The sequence below is a fragment of the Cervus elaphus genome, chromosome 23 (assembly GCF_910594005.1).
Source record: "Cervus elaphus chromosome 23, mCerEla1.1, whole genome shotgun sequence".
Taxonomy (NCBI): Eukaryota; Metazoa; Chordata; class Mammalia; order Artiodactyla; family Cervidae; genus Cervus; species Cervus elaphus.
The window spans coordinates 75,076,027-75,095,529 of NC_057837.1; the positions used below are offsets into that span (position 1 = coordinate 75,076,027).

General features: G+C 49.3%; 1 protein-coding gene across 10 annotated transcripts in view; it reads right to left on the reverse strand.

Annotated features, from left to right (window-relative positions):
• Positions 1-4,884: 4,884 nt before the first annotated feature.
• Positions 4,885-19,503, reverse strand: part of ZMYND8 (zinc finger MYND-type containing 8) — a 116,200-nt gene continuing 101,581 nt past the window's right edge. For 8 of the 10 annotated variants that reach the window (XM_043885110.1, XM_043885102.1, XM_043885105.1 and 5 more), the window contains 7 exons: positions 18,737-18,817; positions 16,169-16,247; positions 14,980-15,219; positions 13,460-13,617; positions 12,275-12,341; positions 8,468-8,551; positions 4,885-6,615 (listed from right to left, as the gene is read on the reverse strand). In XM_043885110.1, coding sequence (XP_043741045.1) covers positions 6,476-6,615; positions 8,468-8,551; positions 12,275-12,341; positions 13,460-13,617; positions 14,980-15,219; positions 16,169-16,247; positions 18,737-18,817 — 849 coding nt within the window. In that variant the 3' untranslated portion in view covers positions 4,885-6,475. The remainder of the gene's footprint in view (positions 6,616-8,467; positions 8,552-12,274; positions 12,342-13,459; positions 13,618-14,979; positions 15,220-16,168; positions 16,248-18,736; positions 18,818-19,503) is intronic. The other 2 variants (XM_043885111.1, XM_043885112.1) reach the window with 1 other exon arrangement.

The following is a 19,503-nucleotide window of genomic DNA, read 5'->3' on the forward strand; positions in this document are numbered from 1 at the left end:
GGTTTTTTCAGAATGGAAAAGTATTTTTCTATCACAAAAGGAAAAACAGGACTTCCCTCGTGGTCCAGTGGTTAAGAATCTGCCTGCCAATGTAGGGGACACAGGTTCGAGCACTGGTCTGGGAAGATTCCACACACCATGGGACAACTAAGCGCATGAAAACTACTGAACCCGCCTTCTAGAGCCCATGCTCTGGAAAAAGGGAAGCCCACGCACTGCAGCGAGAGAAAGCTCCCTTGCGGCAACAAAGATCCAGCACAGCCCAAAATAAATACATTTTTTCAAAAAAGGAAAAACAAAAACTAAACCAAGGGACCTACATTTCAAGAAAAAAAAAAAAGCACAAATCTTTTCTCACGTATTTAAATACAAAGAAAACACATCAATATCAACTTAACCCCAAATCTGTTTCACTCGTCTCTACTCCCTGACTTGTTGAGAGTTTGCAACCCCCATCTTAACACTCCCCTTTATCTACCTCCGCCTGGTTTGCAGCTTCCTCAGTCTCTCTGGGCCTGGTGTGTCCTCAGCTGTAAAATGCAGGTGATGAGGGCACCATGTACATAAGCGACCGGGAATGTGAAAAATCCTGGATAAATGAAGTTCCCTTCTCCTCCTTCATTTCGTTAAGGGGAACCGAGGTCAGTACTCGATCACGTTAACAAGTCATTCCGGTGACCAGTTAGCCTGGCCTTGGATTATCTGCGGGGCCAGAGAGGTGATGGTTTCCCATTAACATCAGGGCCTGAAAAGAAAGCCCTGGGACAGATGGCAACATCAGAGATTCGACCCCCAGGCACATCTCTGGGTGAGAACTGGCTTTTTCGACGTCCAAGCATTCCTCTTGCTGCATACCTTCCTGAATTGAAGAGGCTGGAGAGCTGAAAATTCCGTTTCCCAGACTCCCTTGCAGCCAGGGGACTGAAGCCTCTAAGGGCTCACCCATCAGCTGTGTCCACGAGACACCTGTGCTTGAGCTGAGTTAAGGAAGGAAAAACGGCCGAACACAGAAGACTGACTGGCCTGCAGGTGAGTGGGGCCTCCTGATCCTGTGGGAGTGGCTCCCCGGGGCCCAGGCCTGCAGTGTGGCTCCCTCAGCCCTCCTGAGATTCTGTAAATGCTCATGATGTTATCAGTTATACCCTAGGAAATTTGAGCACTCAGGGAGACAGTGGAGGACTGCGGAGCCTGACATGCTGCAGTCCACTGGATTGCAAAGAATCAGAAGGAATTAGCGACTAAACAACAATCAGTCACACCCAATCAGGGAAGCAGCTAGATCCAGCCCAGGTGGCTGGGGTATGGAGCTAGTGATCAAGAACCCACCTGCCAATGCAGGAGATGTAAAAGATGCGAATTCGAGCCCTGGGTGGAAAAGATCCCCTGGAGGAAGGCATGGCAACCCACTCCAGTATTCTTGCCTGGAGAATCCTATGGACAGAGGAAGCATGACGGGCTACAGTCCATCAGATCACACAGAGTCGGACACACACACGCACAATTATTATGAGAATCATTAATAAGCCTTATATGTCAGCATGTGGGAGGAGATTGAGAAGTGAGGTCTGAAAAGGGACTTGTGGAGCCACCAACCAGGCAAATTGAGAGGCCATGGGGTCCATCTAGTCACCAAGTGAGGCTGCCGAGGGCCAACAGTAGAGAAATGGATCGGGAACCATTGCCGCTGCAGCCAAGCGTCCAGTGGCAAGCGTCCTGATGCCCAGGAGTCAGGAGAAAGACATGCACGCAGCCCAGAGGACAGCAAGGACACGCCGGAGCCTGCAGCTATTTGTCACCACATCAAACCGCAGCGACCTTGTAAGAGGACAGACTGCTGCTCCCAGTCCACTTCCAAACTCTCTCCCCAGTTACTTTTGGTCAATTTCCACCTGGGAACCAAAGAAAGGGATTCTGGGAAATGTAGTCCCAGCCTAGCCAAATAAACAGTGGTGCACAGACCACTTGGCTTACTAAATCCTTCTGCTTCAGTTAGTAGGGTGACTTCTGCTCAGGAAAACTGACCTGACTGATAAACAGGCTTCGGACAAGTCTGCAGCGAGTAGACTTTTTTGTCAATGCTTTAATTTCCCATCTTACGACTCTGCACTAAAAACAGCCTGAATCTCACTTTCCCAGCCTCCCTTGCAGTCAGAATGTAAGCACGTGACCTAGGCTCAACCAATCAGGTACACCCAGATGGTACCAGGCTCAGCCAATCAAATACATCCAGATGGTACTTGGGCCTCAATTAGCTACAGCCACACGGAATGTAGGCTTAGCCAGTGGATACACCTACAGGTGAAAGCAATGCAAGCGGATTCTGATGCGTAGAATTCAATCTAGAGGAAGTGGAAGAGACATAACTAGTGTTACTAGTGACAGCCGCTGTGTCTGGACCTAGTGGTAGTGACAGGAAGATCCTGCAATATAATTTGTATATTGTTCATGGCTGTGTCTCCAGCCCTCCCTCCCAGAGATCTGAATCACTTAATATCCTAAGTGCCTCTCCTGCTCAGACTTACCTATAATGGATTCTATTGTTCTCAAGTAAAAACCTGACGCCCCTTTAACTTCATTTAACCATCAAGTCTGTTTCCCAGCCTAGACAAAGAGGGGAACAGTGTCCACTCCCGGGGGGCCATGGAGTCAGGGAGAGGCATTTTGTAAACTTACCACAGTGCCACAGACTCTGGGCCAGTGTCATCTGAGGTGCTCACGGACCTGGGTCGTGAGTCAGGCAGACTGATTTGAATCCTGGCTCTGGCGCTGACTGACCTGTTTTGTGACCTTGAGCAGATCACTTTCTTCATCTGGAGAATGGACTGGGATTAGTGCCTGCCTCATGGGGTTATCATGGAGACCAAAAGATTCCAGAAAGGAGCAGTCTCTCAGCACACAGCTCAGGATGTGGGACGCACCCACACTAGTGATGCTAGAAGGAATACAAGTGACCTTTGTTTCCCTGGATTAAAGAAAATAAGTAATAATAGAGGCGGTGCCCTGATGGAGTCCAAGATGAAGATGGTCTGTGAACACCAAAGGTTAGAAAACATTTACAGATTTAAAACCCATCCTTGACTAATATCACTGAATTGTACACTTAAAAAATGGTTAAGAGGACAAATTTTGTTACATCTCTTTTACACCGTTTTTTTTAAAAAATGTAAAGTACCCAAAGCAGTTATACCCTTTAAATACTATCTCAATAAAGCTTTTTAAAATACCAACCACCCTGGCTTCCCAATTCCTTCTGATCCTAATTCAACCCCCACACCCCCCGACCTCTCTTCATTCTCTGACCTCATCAACCCCACCTCCAGCACTGAATTCCCTCATTCTGGCCTCACTCGCCTTCCTCCTCTTCTTAGAAGATCCAGACGCCCCCTCGGGTCTTTTTTATTTGCTCTCCCTTCTGCCTAGGATGTCCTTCCAATCAGGTTACAGGCTCTGAGATCGAGCTGCCCATCAGAGTCACCTGAGCTTTATGAAGGCCCAAGCCCCACCTCGGAGAGTCAGATGTCATTACTTGGGGAAAGAGGGTGGCGCCTGGACATTTATTGGCTTGTTGTTTTAAAACGTGCCGGGTGCTTCTAACGTTCAGCCGGCATTAAGAAATCACTGCCCAAGACATCACGCTCAGTCCCCACCATCTTTAGGTTTCAGTTCAAAGGCCAGCTCTCCAAGAGGCCGTCCCCAGTCACACCATCTACCTCCCTTCCGTATCATTTGATTCTATCCCCCTAAGATTCTATCATATACATGTCTGACTGCTTCCCAGTGAGAACATCAAATGGATGAAGGCAGAGGCTGGGTCCTCAGTGCTTGGCTCACACAGGTGCTTGGCACACAGCTGCTGCCGGAGTGAACCTCCACCTGTCCCCCTCCTGGGTCTAGCGCCAGCTCTAGGGGCTGCAGTTCTTCAGGGAGGCCACGAGGTGGCGATAGTGCCTGGCTGCATTAAAGGGCATCCCTAGACCGACCAGGCCAGCTGGGCAGGGTGGGGGTCCCCATCCTGCCCTGGGCCTGGCCATCGCTCAGAGACAGGGGCAAGGACCACGGCAGACAGCATGGGGTCCTCCCTCCCCTCCTCATTCCTAGACTCAGAGCCACTGAGCCCTGGAAACAGTCCACTCAGACTAAAGTCAGAGAAGGCCCCGCTGCCCTGTCTGGAACCTCCAAGTCCTCCCCGTCTTTACCAGGCCGCTCACTGAGCCCTGGGTGTAACCTGGCGTGACTCCCACAGGCCCCTCAGCTCGCTCATGACCTGCACACGAGGCTGGTGTGCTGGCCATGCCTGAACATCCATCCACTGGGGGCTGTGACATGCACTGCCACCTTCCACATGGCAGGCTCCCACACCCACGCAGAAGAACAAAGAAGCTCTTGTATGGTCCTCTCTAAACCAGTCCCATTCCATTCCTTTCACAGCATCGGCCGGGGATGGCCTGAGGGGCCAAACCGTGCCCTGCTCTTGTCCAGCCATGAGCTGAGGAGAGTTCACATGTTTAAATGATTGAAAAAACAAAACCAAAACAGTTATGTGACCCACGAAGATGAAATGACCAGGGTGTGCCTGGGCAGAGTCAAGGTCACAGGTTGCCCACAGAGCTCCTTGAAGCTCAGGCTGCCATCTTGGCCACAGAAAGACAAATTCACTCCCTCCCAGTGTTCTTCCAAGACTGACCCAGGATTTCCCTTCTGGCTCCATCTCTGTCAGTAAATCCCCAAGAACTGGACTTCCCAGGAAAGCTCCCAGTGGGAGCCGTTATTTATAATATGGAGAGAGGGGTTCCTGACCTCGTGTGGCCCCGTCTCCGTGTTTGGTCCAAACCTGACACGGCCATCCTGAACAAAGGGAAAACTGCAAAGTTGAGGACGACCGAGGCATTTTTCCAAAACAGTTTAATTAAAAAAAGGTGAAGAATCTGAAAAAATTAGGGTGTGGGGGGAACCCAAGAGGGCATACCGCGTGAGTCCACTGGCTCAGTCACAAAGAAACACCATCATCAAAAAAGATATTTAAGTTTAATACAAATTTTATACAAAGAAAATGTGAAAAAATACTTCCATATGCTAAAAGCAATTATGCTTCACAAATAAGGCCAGCTAGGCTAGTTTTTTTTTTGTTTGTTTTTTTGACAACTGCAATCGACAAATGTACTTTCCTGTTTTCTTCTAGGACTCTCTCTTTTATTTCTTTTCTAATATGGGTAACTAGCTGGAAACTGTACAGTTTGCATCCTCTTATCAACAATGAAGAGAAAGGAAACAAGACTAAAATGTACAACAGAATGTACTGGAATGATATCGTACAATTAATTTTTCTCATATACATACATCACCTTTTTGCGTTGTTCAATGCTTCTTGTTTTACACAACATACAAAATGGTACTACAGCATTCGTAGTGTAACAGACAGCACGGCGGTGTCCTGCTTCCCCTCAAACTGCCTTTGTTTCATGCGGACATAAAAACGTAAAATTCCATCGTATAAATATTACATACATGCTTCCTCTCAGACTCAAATGTCCTCCGCGTGCGTCTCGCCTTTGACTTCTCACTTCCGTGAAGCACGGCCATCTCTTACCAAGCGGGTGTGAGTGTCTTTAAAGGAACCACAAAGCAAAGAAAAACTCTCGTTTTGGAGCTTCTGACTCGAACGCTTCCTACGGTCCCCTCTTCGGCAAACGGAGCTGAGCAGGGCTTGTTTCTAGTTAATCTTCTGTAAACAAGGATGTGGGGGTTTTTTTGTTTTTTTTTTTTTTCTCTTTTTTCCCTTTTATAGGAGTAGAGTCATCGTGGAAATCACATAAAACTAACGAGCTCCTCCGCGTGTCCTTCTGGTCCAGAGAGCTTGCCTTTTGTAACATGATAACGTAGTATTTGAAAAGGGACCAATGGGTGCATGTGATGTGTCCACAGCAGCACCGAATTCTGTGCTGGAAATTCCTGATCCCAATGTGCCATGTACAGACATACGAATGGAAACAGCTCATGGGGCATCAGAGGAGGGCTGTGCGCCAGAGTGAGCCCCACGCCCTCTTGCACCCCGGTGACAGACGGGCTGGATGACCATCCTCTCTCCAGCATCCATTCTTTTTGTTGTTGGGTGTGTTTTCTGTTTTTTATTGTTTTTTTCTCCCTCTTTTCTTTTTTTTTTTTATAAGTTAAAGTCAATACAAATATAAAAAGGGGAAGGTACTCTAGGCTCGATGACATCCACAAATTGTACATTATTTACATCTAAAGCAAAGGTTTCACGTGGGTGGAACAGTCCTCAGTCAAGGCTATCGCCGGACGTGACGTAGTGTGGGCGGCGCTCCGTGCCGGATGCAGAGGCCGCGTTTGAGTGGCTGGCATCCTCCAGTCCGAGGGTGGAGGTCTTCCGGTCTCACGTTTCTTTGCGGTTTCCGGTTTCCCCGGTGTCTGGGGTGTTTCTCTCCATGGGGCGGGCGGCTTGTGTCCCAGCGTGTCCCTAGTCCCAGAAGGTGTCCAGGCGGGACTCTTTAGGGATGAGGCTCTTCGAACTGGTACCGGCGTTGTGCTCGGAGCGGGCCGACCCTCGCTTCTCCTCGCTGCCGCTCCAGCAACTGGATTTACTGCTCCGGGAATGGTCTGGGGAGGGGGGAAGCCAAGGGGAAAGGGAGCTTTAGCATCCCTGCCCACCCCTGGCCAAGGGCAACCATCCCCTTCTACGTGATCTGCACCTGCTCCCCCAGGAAGCCACCTTCCCCTCCCGACTTCCCACAACACACAGGGGCAAAATCCTGCCACGGTTTACTGCCCTGTATTTGGGGAATCTGTAAGCATTTAACAAGAGCTGGTTGGAAAAACGGGGGCATCATGCTCAGAGAAAATAAAGACAAGTGGGGAAAAGGTACTAAATTATCGAGGAAGATGGTTCTTGTGTGCCACTTAGGACCAGGCACCCTTGCTGCATGAGCAGACACCAAGTACCCCATGTCCTTGGCCACTAAAAAAGACCCTGAAATTTGGCATTCAATCTACTTACTTATGTTAATGGGGTTTCTTTAATCATTGCACAGGCAACTTGAAAAAACAGACTTACATCTAAACCAGCCAATGGAAAAGGAGTGAGGACCAGAATGGTTAAGCCCATCTGGGCTTAATGGTTAAAACCAACTGGCTCCCAGTAAGGACAAGCTTAAAGGTCAACTAAAGGATGCAAGAAGCAGAGTAAGACCTAAGGGAGCTTCAAGGACGTGTGCGTCGTAAGGAGATACATCGTGGATGAGTAAGATGTGAGGACAGTGAAGGAAGAGCCAAAGGAGGTGTCTGTCCAGCTGGGAGACAGTCCAGCCTGCAGGCTCGGCGGGATGGCCGACTCTGAGAGACCCACCAGCACATCACTGAGATCCCATCATATCCTAGATCATTTACCAAGTTCAGACAGGTTGGGACAAAACTTTAACTTCTTGAGGTGGGATGATAATATTTGATCAAAAGAAGTCGGCTATCAAGCTTAGAGACAGAATCGGGGTGAGGGAGCAAGGGACCGGATCATCGCCTAGAAGGGTGACCGCTCTTATCATCGCCTGGTGACAGGCAGGCGTGTGTGTGGTCCTGAGCTCTTCTGGAAGAGAAGCAGCAAAGACAGTGATAAGGATCTCCCAAGTCCTTGATTCTCTCAGGAGGGAACGCTTCCTCTTCACTTGCATCTGTGACCCAAAGGGGGCGCTATCGCAGTGGGCAGAGCTGGGGGCCAGGGTCGAGCTCTCTTACGGTCCTTGAATCCACCTCTTCTTACATGTTCTTCCCTACTCGTGACACCTACACTGTTGTTCCTCTGCAAGGTCAGTGATGCAGGTGGTCATCACAACACGGAAACTGACAACAATGCAGTCAAGTCACACTGGAGTCTCGCCAGCTCTGCTGAAGGCAGGGACCAGCTGGGCAGCAGGGCTTAGCTTCCTTAGCAGAAAAGCCGCATCCCAGAGGCTGGCCCCCTGAGTAACTGCAGAGCCTGACCTCTCCCACCGACAGGACAGGGCGTGCTGGCTGGTTCAGCCAGGCACTGCAGAGGACAACGGGTCTGACTCCAGGACTCATCATGAAAAGACCAAGGATGAAGTCCCTTCAAGAAGCCAGATGGGGAATTCCCTGGCAGTTCAGTGGTTAGGACTCGGTGCTTTCACTGCCAAGGGTAACAGGTTCAATCCCTGCTCAGGGAACTAAGATCCCATGAGCTGCACAGCATGGTCAAAAAAGAAAAAAAAAAACCAAAGAAGCCAGACTGTCTGTCCTGGCTGTCTCGCTTCCTACTGCAGTTTCCGATGGTCATCAGAGGCACTAATGCCAGGAAGAAACCAGGCAAAGCCAAGACCCATCACTCGGGAGAACAGGAGACACGCCCACAAAGGAAACACACACGGACACACACAGGACGAGCCCGCCGCCTGCCGGGAGCCGCTGCCCGGCGGCTCCCGCGGGGCGGGTTCATACTTACACTTCTGGGCTGGGTAGTTGGGGTGCGGCTGGTGGTCTGTGGTGGTTGGGGCAGAGGCGGGCTGTTTGTCGCACCTGTTGCTAACTGAAGAGACAGCACAGGCCCCCTCAGAGTCTGGCGGAGAGCTGAGTCCGCCAACCCCACGGGCTCGCTCTCCTGCTCATCAACAGGCTACTGGTCTTAGCACTCGGGGGGGCTGCTGGGTCGATGTCACCATTTTCCAACTCAAGGCATGCACAGGAGACTAAGGCTTTCAAAAATGCATATTAAAACCATGAAAGGGATCACTGGACACAGCACAAGATTACAGGTGGAAATAAGGCATACAATGACATAGAAGCAACCACATGAAGCCATCAACTCCCAGAATTTTGACAGCAAATTTTTCTCGGAACCACTAGCTCTACCAAGAGCTTAATTCAGGCGGGGAAACGGGAGGTGCCGGCTCCACCACACTGAGGTGGGAAGGCTCCGCCCAAGGAACCCAGATTATTTAGGGCAAGTATAATCACGAATCTACTGCCAAGGCTGATGACAGGTCAGGGAAGAGAGGGTGATGGAGGTGCGTGTGGCGAGAGGACTGAGGGAGGAGCCACAGGTGAGAGTTCAGTGGGCCACTCCTCAGCCACGATGATAGGACACCAGCACAGAATCGTCTGAAATGGAAGAGCCGGGGAAATCGCTGAAGATACGATACAGAGGGGAGAAAAAAACCTCCAGGGAAAAGTAAGGCTACACAGAGATGGAAATGTATTAACAGTGCCCTGTTTGACTCTGCAACGAACAGCATGACCATAATGATGGAAACAGATGATGACCTGCCAACCTTGAAGACTCAGCCAACAGCTGGAACTGAGAAGGACCAACTGCAGTTACAGAAGAGAATGCACACGTTCTCCACCTTGATGGTGGGGAAGTCAGAGCAGGAGGATGGAAAAGTCTGAATATGACTGTGGAGGAGAGGTGAGGGAGGCGGTGAGCACCAGAGAGGGGTCCAGGGACACTGTTTCCTCCAGCTGGAGAACAAGGCCTAAAGAGTAAGTGTTGAAATGGACCAAGGGAACCCACAGAGCACATCAAACAGTGACAGAGTGGTCTGGGAGAGAGGGGAGAAGAGAGTTGATAAGTGACCCTGATTCTCATCTAAAGCCAGAAGTCAACAAACAATGTCTAGATAAAGTCAAGAAACAGAAATATGGGGAAACAAGTTATTTCTAAGTAAGTACCAGCTGCAAAAAGATAGCCATGGAGACTGGGATGAGGAACTGTTTTTCCCTGTACGATTTTCTCTGACTAGTCATCCCTTGGTATCAGGGATGGTACAGGAGATTCATTCCAGGACCCACCATGGATACCGGATTCCATGGATACTTAAGTCTCATGGTCAGCCCTCCATATCCACATCCACAGATTCAACCAGCTACAGACTGTGTAGAACTGTATTCATTATGGGAAAAAAAATCCACACAGACGTGGACCTGCATGGTTCAAACCCATGTTGTTTAAGAGTCAACTCGATAGGCATGCATCACTTTAAAATCTTAAAATGAAGAGACAAGTGACCAGGAGAGGCCGATGCCCACCCCGAGGAAGCTCCTATCTCCTGTTTGACCTTTTCCCTCCAGACTAGATGCTCATCTTAACCAGCCTGGTTCCAGAAGCCGATAAAGAGCACAGGAACCTCCATGTTTTTGCAAAGCCCACTTTTCTCCAGATTCCTTCTACACTGTCAGCAAGCAGTGAGCACTAACGGAAGCCCTGAGACGTACGAGGATCAGAAGATGAGCTGGTCTGTCTGCTTTGATGACAACCCATCAGCCAGACGGCTGTGGAGTGCAACAGGGGGCAGTGAGGAGCAGTGAGCTCCCAGTCCTGATCCAGCCTCCAGGGACCTCCGGTTCAGCTCCCTTCAAGCTCACGCTCTAGAATAACACTGCAGCGCTCCCTAAAAAATGCTGACAATTCAGTACCTTTCCCTCCCTCCTCCTCTAGTCATCAGACTCCCCGGGATGGTCTTCTCCCCACTCCACCCTCCGCACCAACTCCCCAGCAACCCGAGCCTCCCTACCTCCTCTCTCCAGCCTCCCTTCCTACCCCCTCACACACCAGGGTGCTTCAGGTCGGGGGTCAGCCAGTGACGGCCCACAGGCCAAATGCAGCCCAACGCCTGCTCTTCCAAGTGCAAGCTCACCGCAGCACAGGCGCATCTGTTTATGTGCCATCTGCGGCTGCTTTCCTCCGACAACGGCAGTTCTGATAAAGACGGTGTGGCCCTCGAAGCTTCACCTCTTCTGCTCCCTGATCCTTTACAGAAAGTCTACCAACCCCTGGGCCAGGGAACACCTCATCCACCTCACAGCTGGGAGATGCCGTATCTCCCAACTGTCTTCCTGCACGCAAGCCTCCTTGTCCCACCGGATTCCATACCCCACAGCATCGCTGATCTTCCTAAGGCCCGTTAATCTTCCCCTGTGGATGCCGCCACTTTGCTGCTCAACAGCGCCCCCTGCCTGCAGCAGTGTTTTCCCCACAGCTTGAACCCTTCCCCAGGCCAACCACCTCTGCAGCTCTGACATATCCAAAATCCTCCTGCTTAGGGCTCAGCTGGTGTTTCTAAACTCACTCTCCACTTCAGTCGAACAGAAACTCTTATATCACCACCAAAAGCAGGAACGCATAATACCTGCCATAGACAGCAGGCAACACGACAAATCAACATAATGAAAACCAAACAGTAGCAGGAAGCTCTAGGTGGGTGCCATGCTGCTGAGGTCTCAAGTCTGCTCTGCCTTTGTTAAAAAGAGAAGCTAGAAGAAGGCATGAGGAAGACACCTCCGCTCCAAACTCAACGTGTCCTCAAGATGTTATCACAAGACCCGAGTGAGAGTGAGAAGGGAGTTGACAGGTGGTTCAATCGTAATTCCAGCCAAGTTCATATTCCCCCTGAGGTCAGCTCATGCCACTCCGCCTTCATGTCTCCTGAGCCCAAACCCCACTTCCAGTGCCTCTGGGAAGTCTCCAGCCACCCTAACAAGGGACATCACTTCTTCCTCTATGTACTCAATATGCAGAAATGAAAAACAAAAACAAAAAGTTTGGTTTTCAACAGAAGAGAATGATCTAGAAGAGAAAAAGACCCTGGCTGGAGCTGAAGGACCCTGAAAGCAGCAGAATAGTTCTCACTGAGGACGAACCCTTTTGGAAGGCCCTAAAAGTGGTTTGAGAGGGTGCAGGGCAAACACCCAGTGGGCTAGAAGACAGCTCAAACTCCGCAAAAGAGGAGAACTAGAAAAGTTAGCGCCAGATAACCCACCCAAGACAGCCTGCCAGGTTATCCCTCGAGAGGAAAGATTTCTACAGAAAGATCATCTACCTAGAAATTTTTTTTCCCCCTCTGAAGGCTCAAGTACCCTCCTCCATGAAATGTGGGTGCTGGGACCTCAGGGACAGTTTCACACAGTTTCATTTGCTACAGTCATTTCTGAGGGCAGAATAACTGCCCAAACCAAATCCATCTGCTAGCCCACCCCAGGTCAGCAACAGAACCTCTCTGTGTCTTTGGTGTGGAACTCCAAAAAAAAAATCAAAAACAAGGTCAACATTGATTCACTTGGAAAAATGCCTCAAAGCTGCCTGCCCAGCCACTCCCTCACCCCTGCTGACCAGCCCAGGGAGCCCCCGAGGACCCCTAAGGAAACCCAGTTTGAAAACCACCACCCTGAACCCTTCAGGCTCTCCCTGAGGACACGGCTCCCCTCTGCCCGTGCGGAACGTGAGCGCGAATTCACCCACCAGGGGGCAACATACCAGAGCCTTGGTTGGAGCCTAAGAGAATGGAGGAGGGCGTCTCCCTGGAGCCAGAGAGGTCGAGGGTCTAGAAACACAAAAAGAGAGAGATGGAGGCAAGGCTCTGGGTTCAGCGGAGCCCCCCCAGGGAAGCCCCGGGATCCCTGGGGATGCTTGTCACGGCCCCGCCAACACCTTCATGCCACCTGCTCAGGGAGGGGAGGCCAAGTCAGCTGGGGTGGCCCTACCCCTGTGCCCTTTAGGGAGGCCCCTTACTCCACTCTAGAGCCTCAGCTTCAAGGACACTGTTCCTCAACTGCCCGCTCTCTGACCTACTCGCCTCTCCGGATTTCTACCCTATCCCAAAGGGAAGTACAGCCGTCTCCCAGGACCCAAGGTGGAATGGTTCAGGAGCCCCCAAGGAAACTAAAACCCAAGGATGCGCAAGTTTCCTATATAAAATGGTCTGGAAGGATGAATACAACTGTGCCTTTGTATCCGAGGGTTTCGCATTCACGGATCCAACCAAACACAGGATGGAATTTTGGCTGGTTGCAGCTACAGATGAGAAATCCATGGATTCTGAGGGCTGACTACATATTACATCATATTATAATCGATTCACTTTTATTTCACAATAACCTCTTCCTCAGCAATAATATCAATGAAATCAAAGAGGTCTGACTTCTGGGATGACTTGATGTTTTCCCTAATACACATGAAGCAAAACCATAATGATTACAAGTGTTAAAAACGACCAACATGTCACCTAAAATAATGTCTGCATACAATCCACATACCACTCCCTGGGAAAATAAGAGGTGCGACCTCTGTGTCCAACACAGCAGCCACCAGCCACCCATGGCCATTGCATTTAAATTAGTTACTATTAAATTAATTTAGTAACATCTGAAATCCAGGTTCTTGGTCACAATGGCCACAGTTCAAGTGCTCAACAGCCACTTGAGGCTGGTGGCTCCCACAACGGGCAGAGGAGATACAGAACACTCCCAACATCACAGGTTCTACTGGACAACACTTGCCCTCAACACACACCTGGGGAGAAGGAGGCCTGCAGAGACCCTGTCGCCCCCACCTGAAGCCTGAAGACAGACACGCTCCTACAGCACGGGGCTCGCCGTGGAGGTGGGAGGGGGCAGGTCTGAGATTCTGGTTGGCCCCGAGGCATGTGGGATGGATACTCACCGAGCCACTGTCCTTGCTTTTCTCAGCTGGCGTCTCCTTCTCTTTCGAGGCGCTGGTTTCCGGGGGGGCTGCCTGAGTACTGGAGGAGGTGCCCTGGGATGACTTATTTAGTGTTTCTGTGTTCACCTCGGGGTCTGCTTCCTGCTGAGGGGCGGTAGCTGAGGGCAAAGGGCGACAGAAGCCACATGTAAGCCGAGCGTAGTAGCGCCCGGGCCCACAGGGAACCCTGCTCCATGCAAACCACCACGTGTTAAGAGATGCCACCCAGCCCTGCCCAGGGCACAGCACGGGCCCAGAATAGCTGGACTGAAGCCTTCCCAGACACAGGAATTCCAGACTGTGCACGAAGATATGTTCATTTTTCAGAGTCTGTGATTTAAGTTTTATTAAATCATTCTGGAGACAAAAGCATGTTCATGAAGCAAACAGCTTAGTATGGCTGTTCCAATTACTCATTTCATAATTTCTAATTTTAGACCAGTGTTCACCTCAGGCACTCACTTTCACCCTGTAACAGCAGACTTGAGAGGTTTCGACAGATCCCGTGGGCCACAAATCCTACAACATTTACTCTGGACCTTCATAAAAAAAGCTTACCAACCCTTGCCTAGAGTCTCTCAAACTTGGGTCGTTCATCTACCACCTTTGAAAAATTTGCCAATCCACTGATACAGTCCCTTGTCATATTATTTATGTTATTTGCATTTAAATAAATTCTTTTAAGTGGAGACTTTTACTTCTAAACACAGAAATCTAACATTGGCCATAAATAAGCGCTAACTGTAAAATATTACTAATAAATATTATTAATAAGTTCTAACTAGACGGTGCTTCCTGCTAGAGTCTCCTGGCCTGGGATCTGCTCGCTCTGCATTAGAAAGAGATTTTAAAAACAAATTAGCTCCAAACCATCACTCTGTCCTTCACATAAGAACTGGTGATTGTTTAAAGCCTTGTGTCCAGGATGGGCTCCATGGTGGGGGGCTGTCCTGTGCATTGCAGAACGGGGTAGAAGATGCATTTTATTTCTGTGTGTGTCCGCTTAGTCACTCAGTCATGTCCGACTCTTTGTGACCCCATGAACTGTAGCCTGCCAGGCTCCTACGTCTGCGGGATTCTCTAGGCAAGCATACTGGAGTGGGCTGCCACTCCTTTCTCCAGGGGATCTTCTCAACCCAGGGATCGAACCCAGGTCTCCTGCACTGCAGGCAGATTCTTTACACCATCTGAGCTACCAGGGACACCCCCATTTGGTTTGGGCAGAGACAGATACTGCCCCCAGTGGAGAACCACAGCAAGCCACAGGAAACTGAAGTCATCTGGGCTGTCATTACAGGCCGCCAAGGAACCCAGAGGGTGGAGACAACGGAGCCTGGGGACCTGGCCACGTGTCTGCCTGCTGCGGTCTCGTGTGCACGAGTCACTTGTGGTAAGTGGGCGCGGCAAGTGCCCTGTGGTCCGGGGGGAGCCAAGGGTCCGCCCCCCGCAGCCTGGGCCAGGTGGTGCTCCCGAGGCCCTACCTGACTGGGTGCAAGACTTCATGTGCTCGGGCCAGTGGGCCTGCTGGCAGGGGTAGTCGCAGTAGCTGGTATTCCAGCAGCAGTAGAAGATGGCCTCCTTCTTGCAGTTGGCGCACCACTGCTTCTTCTTGGTCTCGTCCACCGCCTGCTGCTTCTCCAGCTCCAGCTGCTTCTTCACCTCAGCAATGAGCCGGTCCCGCTCCTGCTCTAGGCTCTGCCGCATCTCGGCCATGGTCAGCTCTGCCAGGGGAGGGCAGGGGAGAGGATGCCAACTTCACCCCCCATCCCAGGCCGTGGGCTCATTCACAGCAGGTCAGACAGTGGATCCTGACAGCTATGAATCTCTGGCTCGGGGATGCCCTGGTCATATGAGCCAATGCAGAGAGTCACCCAGCCTCCCTGAGCTCCAACGTCCTCATCTGTAAAACAGGCATTCACCGTGCCAACCTGAGGAACTGTTTGTGATCAGGAATGTCAGGTCCTGAGGATAATGATAATGGGGCCCCGTGGTGACTCTGCAGGAAGTGCTCACATAAATCCTCAGAACAATCCCCACTCAATTCATTTTGAAATTTATCATTTGTATAAGCTTTTTTTTCTATCAAATACTTACACAGTACCTGTGATCTGTAGGCACTGTTGTAAACACTTTATAAATATGAACTCTTTTAATCCTTACACTAATCTTAAGGAGGTGACTACTACTATTCTACCCATTTCACAGATGAGGAAACTGAGGCACACAGCTAAGATGGGCAGAACTGGGGCTGCAACTTGGATATACTTCCTTCTCGAAGTGTTTGGTGGCAGCGGATCTAATCTTCCAGACAGGGCAGGGCCTCCGCACTGATCATTAGGCCAGGACAATTACCAGAATGCTCAGGCTACTGAGATGTCTCTCAATTTTACAACAGGTCACAGCTCACACGCAGGGGCAGCTACCACAGCTGTTGGGATGAATTTGCTGCTGATGTTGGTGTTTGGAAGAGAGGAGAGGGGGTTCCCGCCAGCTCCTGCTTCATACCTGGTTTCTCCAGGCTAGACTCCCCAGGATGCTGTGTTCTCCCCAGGAGTGGTACATCCCCCTGGCCTCCTTCTGACCCAGTTCACCCCTGGGCCCAACTCTAGACACGCCAAGAAGTTCCTATTCAGAACCTTCGTCAATGCAGACCAGGCCAGCAGCACTCACCCAAGTTGTGTTTCATTTCTGAGAGCTCCTGCTGGTGCAGCCACTGGAGTTTCTCTATCTCAATCCTCAGCCTGCGGATCTGTAAGAAGACAGAAGACTTACAAAGCGCATCTGGGTGCCTGTTGCCAACAGGGCTCAGAAGCTCCAGCTCTCACTATGGGTTAATGTCACGTGCTGAGTCAAAGGGCAGCAGCCTGGTCTCTGCTGGCCTCCCCCAGATGGGTGCCAGTGAGTTAGTCCAAATTCGTAAGAAATTCTGCTTCAAAAAACCAAATACAAGTGGTCTATCTTTTCCAAGAGATGCTCTAGGAAAAGCCGTTTAACATGAAAAAAGAAGACAGATTTTCAAAATAAATAGTACAGTGAATCCCCTACATACCAACAAGTTCCATTCCTAGAGCCCCGTTCATAAGCCCAATTTGTTCGTAAGTCCAACAAAGTTAGCCTAAGCAACCAACTAACACAAGTGGCTGCATAGTCCAGCACCAGCTACATCACCGCTGCTTTTATGCTTGCTTCCGGACACCCTGGGCTTGAAATAAAGATACTGTAATACTGCACTCTCCACAGTAAAGTACCAAGGCACAATCACTTGTGGGAAGATGTACGCACATGACAATGTACGCCAGACACGTGAACTAACTTACGTGATCGGACATGCAAACATTCGCGTCTTTGAAAGTTCCCAATGTGAAGGTTCACACGTAAGAGATTTACTATATGTAAAAGCTTTGAACAGGACTTTGGCCTAAAAAAATAAAACTAAAACATCCTAAAAACAGCTTTATCTTATCTCGGACCTAAAGTTTTGGGTGGGGGCCATAATCATTCACCTGAAATCCCAAAGCTTAACCATTCTGGAAACCATAGGGTATTTGGGGTGGAGGTAGGAGGATTATATTTGGGGCCAAATTCACTTGGAGAGAAGAAAATATAAACCCAAACTGAACTGATAGAAGGCTGTTGACAGTGTTTAATCATCACCATGGTTCTTAACTGGGATGACTTTTGCCCCCCTCCTCTGTCTATGACGCTGCAGTGCCTGGAGACATTCTGGGTTGTTTCTGGCATCCAGAGGGTAAAGACCAGGAATTCTGCTCAACATCCCAGACAGACAGGACGGCCCCCACCATGGCGAAACATCTGGCACCAACGTCAGGAGCTTCAAGGCTGAGAAATCCTGATTTTTCCAACACGGTGGGAACAATCTTTCTGTATCACTGCAGAAATGTTGTCTCTAACTGTGAAAGGGGGCTGCATATTACCTCGTTAAAATCTGGAATATTCTGACATCTTTCAAGACCCAAGGTTTCAGGTAACCCCACATCAATTAAATGAACAAAAAGGAATAAAGTATGGTGACAGGTCAGGGTGAGGGAGAGGAGGTTTTTCTAAAAACAGCATTTGGCCTTGTTGTTTGACACCCCAGCATAATCATAAAGATGGTCATATAGCAAAAATACCTAAAGAGATTCATCGATTTTTCTTGGGACCTCCCTGAAATCTTTACATTCACACAGCTCTCTTGAGACTTCCCTGGCAGTCCAGTGGCTAAGATTCCATGCTCCTAATGCAGAGGACACAGGTTCAATCCCTGGTCAGGGAACTAGAATCCTATAAGCGGCTCAGTGTGGCAAAAAAAAAAAAAAAAAAAAAAGCTGAAGCACACAGTTCTCTGTTTAAGGCCCATCAGAGCATCTTCCTGGAGACGTCCCCCTCTTTTTCCGGGTGCCAGCCTCACTCTGCCTGCCCTCTCACATCAATGGCTCCTCATGGGGTTCCCCTCACTTTCCATCGTGACTTTCAATGATCTGAACAAGTCTTGCCACTTGTCATTTCCCCGAGGGACCTGTCTGCAGCCAGTTTGCCTGACATTATCCTAGGAAGAAAATTCAGGGAGGCTTTTCTTTTATTTTTTTTTTTTTGGCTTTTCTTTTTAAAAAAAAAAATAAGTGGTCACTTCCTAAGTGGATATTTCCATGTTTTAACCACTCCATTCTCTAAGTAATCACCTAAATTGAGGAAGCTTGGGATACTACCTCTTGAACACCAAGATCACTTGAATAAAAAAGTCCAAACTTCAGGAGATGCTGAAGGAGCCAATTTCACACGGGGCCAAAATAACCGGTTTCTGGTTTCGCCAGTGGGTCAATCACTCGGGCTCTGGTTTCAGCTGTTCGGGTTAGAAGTGAGGTGATCGCAGAGAGCAGGGTGTGTCTCCACAGCACCAGCTTCCTAGCCAACTGAAAAAATACCCTCAACACCGCCATCAAGGCAGAGCGAGCCTGGGGACCAGAGCCAGAACCTGAGAGGGGTTTCCAGAGAACTTCTTCAGGGCGCCCCCATATCAGCCCAGAGAAGACACCCTGAGCAGACAGGGAGTGAAGAACGGGAGGGAGGCTCACGGGAGAGGAGACACATGTGGACACAGCGCTGGTTCACGCTGTTTTACGGCAGGAGCTAAACACTGCAAAGCAATTTCACTCCAGTTTTTAAAAACTTTAAAAAAATATATGAAGCACAGATAACAACCACAAAAAAACAAGAATGACATGTGTCACCTCTGACCTCAGCTATGGTGCTTCCAGTAGTGTTCTTAGAAAGATCGTTATATATTTCCGTCATCGTGCCTTTTATTGCATCCATCATCTGAAAAGATAAAAACAGAAGCAATTTAGGTGATCAACTTCCCTGAGACTTTTCCTAGATGACATGTATCTAAAATCGATCTGTACAAAAGCAAAGGAAACCATAAACAAAACAAAAAGACAACCTCACAATGGGAGAAAACATTTGCAAATGAAGCAACCAACAAGGAATTAATCTCCAAAAAGGAATTACTCTCCAAAATACCCAAACAGCTCATGCAGCTCAATATAAAAAAAAAAAAAAACAACGCAATCAAAAAATGGGGGGGAAAGATCTAAATAGACATTTCTCCAGAGAAGACATACAGATGGCCAACAAACACACGAAAAGATGCTCAAAACCACTAATGATTAGAGGAATGCAAATCATTCCTGAGGTGTCACCCTCACACCAGTCAGAATGGCCATCATCAAAAAAATCTTAAATGATAAATGCTTTGGAAACGGTGTGGAGAAAAGGGAACCCTCCTACACTGTTGATGGGAACATAAATTGGTACGGCCACTAGAGAGAACTATATGGAGGTTCCTTAAAAAACTAAAAACAGAGCTACCATGTGAGCCAGTAATCCTCCTCCTAGGCATGTATCTGAAGAAAACCATAATTCAAAAGGAGGCATGCGCCCCAATGCTCACTGTAGTGCTATTGACAATAGCCGGGGCACGGGCAAAACCTACAATGTCCATT